At 34.0% G+C, this 3,769-nt stretch overlaps 1 protein-coding gene across 1 annotated transcript in view; it reads left to right on the forward strand.

Moving 5' to 3' along the window:
- The window catches only part of FAM81B (family with sequence similarity 81, member B), a 104,170-nt gene that overhangs the window by 70,938 nt on the left and 29,463 nt on the right, over positions 1 to 3,769 (forward strand). The window contains exon 7 of the mRNA XM_006885391.1: positions 1,710 to 1,816. Coding sequence (XP_006885453.1) covers positions 1,710 to 1,816 — 107 coding nt within the window. The remainder of the gene's footprint in view (positions 1 to 1,709; positions 1,817 to 3,769) is intronic.

Raw genomic sequence — 3,769 nt, forward strand, 5'->3', positions numbered from 1 at the left:
GAGAGAGAGAGAGAGAGAGAGAGAGAGAGAGAGAATGAAATATATCATGAACTTCCAAAAGAACAGACTCATTTGTCTTGGAGGCAATGCATCCAGTGTACTCCTTAGAGGCAATGAAAGTCTCATGTACTTTGAGAAATTAAAAGGTAGGGCCAGACCTTGGAAAAGTACATGCTTGGGAATGTAGAAAGTCAGCAGGGGAGAGGCAGACCCTCAATGACATGGATTGGCGCAGTGAGTGCAACAGTGGGTTTAAGCACAGTCGACAAGGTCATGATGGCACAAGATTGAGCAAAGATGTACTTTGGTTCACAATGAGTTTCATTTCATTCCAAAGCACTTAACCCCAACAATTTCAATACTCTTTAACTTTGTGAAATGAGTGATTTGTTTGCATAGCTTCCTTCTTTACTGTATAATTATGAAAACATTAAATGCTTTAAATATACTTTTGATTATAAATGTGACTGTTCTTTTGATATATAATATTCTCATTTTCATTTATTTTCTAAGTAAATTGTAATTACAATGTTAATTTAATTTTGACACCTATGCTAATCTCAGTCTTTTGAGACACAAATGCAAAACAGAACTGGATCCTGTGATGGGGAAAATTGAGGGAGAACTGAAAGAAATGGAAAGAGCCTTCAAGCTACAATATAGAACTAATGTTTGTGTTATTTTTTTAAAAAAGAGAGAGAAAAGAAAGATCTGAGATTACAGGGCAATCTTAAAACATACATCAAGTCCTCAATCTATCAGAGGACTACTGCTCAGATCATGTCTGGGAGCAGCCTATGGAAAGAAAAACATGGGCAAGAGATGATGATACATTTCGAGCACTGGAGTCAAGGCCCTTGTTCCTACAGCACATGATCTGAGAGATACATTTACTTGGTCACTACATCACTAAACTTAAATGGCTTTTAATTATTGTTTTGTTTTTATTTTTGTTTCATTACACTTTTTCTCACTGATTTCTAGTTTCAGTGTTGTCATTCTGCCTCCATATTTTTTTCTAACAGAAATTCCTCAACATTTTTGGCTATGTGGAAGGCACTCCAATCCTAGTTTCTAGAACTAGGATCTTGACTGCAGGAATGTTAAGTGGGGAGTGTAGATGTGTCTTAGGAATCTGTTTTTTAAAAAAATAACTATCGCTAAAAGGATCCTGCTCTAAAACAATTTATTTGGGATTCACTCATGCTTCTTTCTAAATCTGGCCTGGAAATCTTTGACACTTAGTTTTAGGTCAAGCATATGTGTTTTCCTCAGAGTTTAATGTACATTTAAGGGTTCTTTGTCTATAAATATTTGTTGAGTGTTTACCATGGATCACTTAATATACTCTTAAGATAGAGAGGTGAACTAGAGCGCTTACAGTATGCATGGGGAGAAAGAAGGTAAATAAATAATCAAATTAACAAATTAATAAACAAACTTATGCCAATAGTATGTTTCGTTCACTCACTAGGCAGTCAATTATCAAAAGGAGAATTATAAACAACAGAATAGAACATTTCCTACTCTTGTTTCCACAGGGATAGATATATAAATATTGAATCATACTCATCAGAAGAGCAGCATTATCAAATGCTAACTTACCATAGTTTCCCATCATTTCCTGGCTCCCTTAGGCATTGAGCATAGTTAACATAAGTGCTGGTGGTATTGTTCACCAAAAAAGCTACCTCTTGTACTCTCATCAGGTAATGCAGCTCTTAGGAAAGATAGAGACTTCCAGTTCTCAGCAAAGCTCAAATTTAAAGATGATCCAAGGGAATTATCACGAAGAAATGAACCTTTTGGAGTTCAAGTAAGTGAATGGAAGATTTTTAATTCCCGTGGAATGCATTCCAAAGTGTTTCCCTTATTGAAAGCATTGACAATGATAATCTACTCTGAAGTAACTGATACAATATTCATAATAAAAAGAGAAATATGAATATTAATTTTGTCATTTTCTTTGTTGGAATAATACCCCAGACTGAATTAACATACTTACACTGTTTTTTCCAGAGTAATCTTTACTTATCAACCACAGTCTATGAAAATGTTGGAGTGCAAAACACTACTGAATATAAACTTAACCCCTAAAATGATTTATAAAAATTTTAATAATTTAATTTTTTAAGCTTTTGTATATAATATTTATTATTGTTCTTTTAAGATCCTCCATGCACTTCTTTATATTATCTGTTTTAGGAATGTGGTCTCCATCCTAGAAAGTAATTCCTCTTCTCTATAAAAATAAAGGCAAGTACTGATGGCCTAGTAGCAATAAACTGCACTGCAATCCCAGAGGCACACAGTTGCAATCCCCCAGCTGCTCTGCTGGAGAAGGATGGGTAATCTCCACTCATGTGATTAAGTGCCTCTGAAAACCCACCAGTCGGTTCCAACTCAACAGCATGCAACAACAACAACAACAATCATAAAGATAACAAAAAAGGATATAAGATTCCACAAAAAAAATTTTTATACAGAAATATGGGTGAAAGTTTACTAATCATGTTGGGTTTTTTTAATCACTCAGTCGTGTATATTTTGCTCCATAACATCAAATGTGATACACTCAATATACTCATCCTCCATTCATTCCATATGGTCTTTCCCACCACCTATTTTAATAAACAGATATTCAATTTATTTGTCCACTTGTTCTTGAATCCTCTCTTTCACTTACATAAACAACCTCCATTTCTCAGGGTTATAATAAGTGAAAATGAAAACTCAAGTCATTTGGATGATGCTTTCTTACTGCCGCAACTAACCTTGTTCTTTTTCCTCTCTGTCCCACATAAGGCATTGTGTTTAATGTCTTATGTAAATGTAATATTTTGACACAGCACTCTATTTACCTTTCTTGCTGTTATGTGTTGTCAATTCAGAAACGACTTTTAACTTACCCTCCAATGACTTTCCAAAGGCATCACCCATTTTTCTCCTACAGAACTGGTGGTAAATATAAACCACATGCTTTTGGTTTTGCAACACAGCTCTTTACCACTAGGCCACTGGAGCTCCCTATTTTTCTCCCGTATCTACATATTTTCTTAACTCAATACCACTAACTTTAAGGGGCTCTGTTATTTTTGAATTTCTAGGATACATTTTGATTTCAGGGAAGATGAAGTTGGGAGTGTATATGTCCTAGAAATTTATTTTCAAAAATTAAAACATAAACCTCACTAATACTCAGAGAAGGATAGGTACATAGAGTAAATGGAAAATAGCTGCTTTGTTCATACTTCAAGTGTATCACTAGATTCTTAAATTGTAGCACGATGAGAGTATTCAGCAATACTTGTGTATTATAGTTGATTTAATCCCTTTAACTTTAAATTAAAATAATGAACAGCATCCAAAGGAGAAAGGGAGGCGGAGGAAGTCTATTTCTGGAAATAACATTTAAAAGAAGAGATGTAATTTATAATCTGGAATGGAAGACTTACTCAGAGAGATAAGATGAAAAGAGAAGACAAAGAGGAAAAAAGTCTGATCTATAGCTATGTGTCTCCTTGATGATACTGCTTACATTTTCCATCTCTGCTGCTGTGAAAAATTGAATACAGAAGAGTTACCTAAATAGATCAATCTGAATCTAGGTATTTTATTACTAATGTAAATCTAAATGGTTGTCTCACTTTAAAAATAGAATCTAAAATTGTATTGGTGTTACAGAGAGTAACAGTGAATCTATAGACATTTTTGCCTAGTAAGTATTTAAAATTCAAGTAACTAAATTATTTAACTAGTTTTCATTTGC

Source organism: Elephantulus edwardii, unplaced genomic scaffold (genome assembly GCF_000299155.1).
Source record: "Elephantulus edwardii isolate Elephantulus edwardi_28Jun2011 unplaced genomic scaffold, EleEdw1.0 scaffold00043, whole genome shotgun sequence".
Classification (NCBI taxonomy): Eukaryota; Metazoa; Chordata; class Mammalia; order Macroscelidea; family Macroscelididae; genus Elephantulus; species Elephantulus edwardii.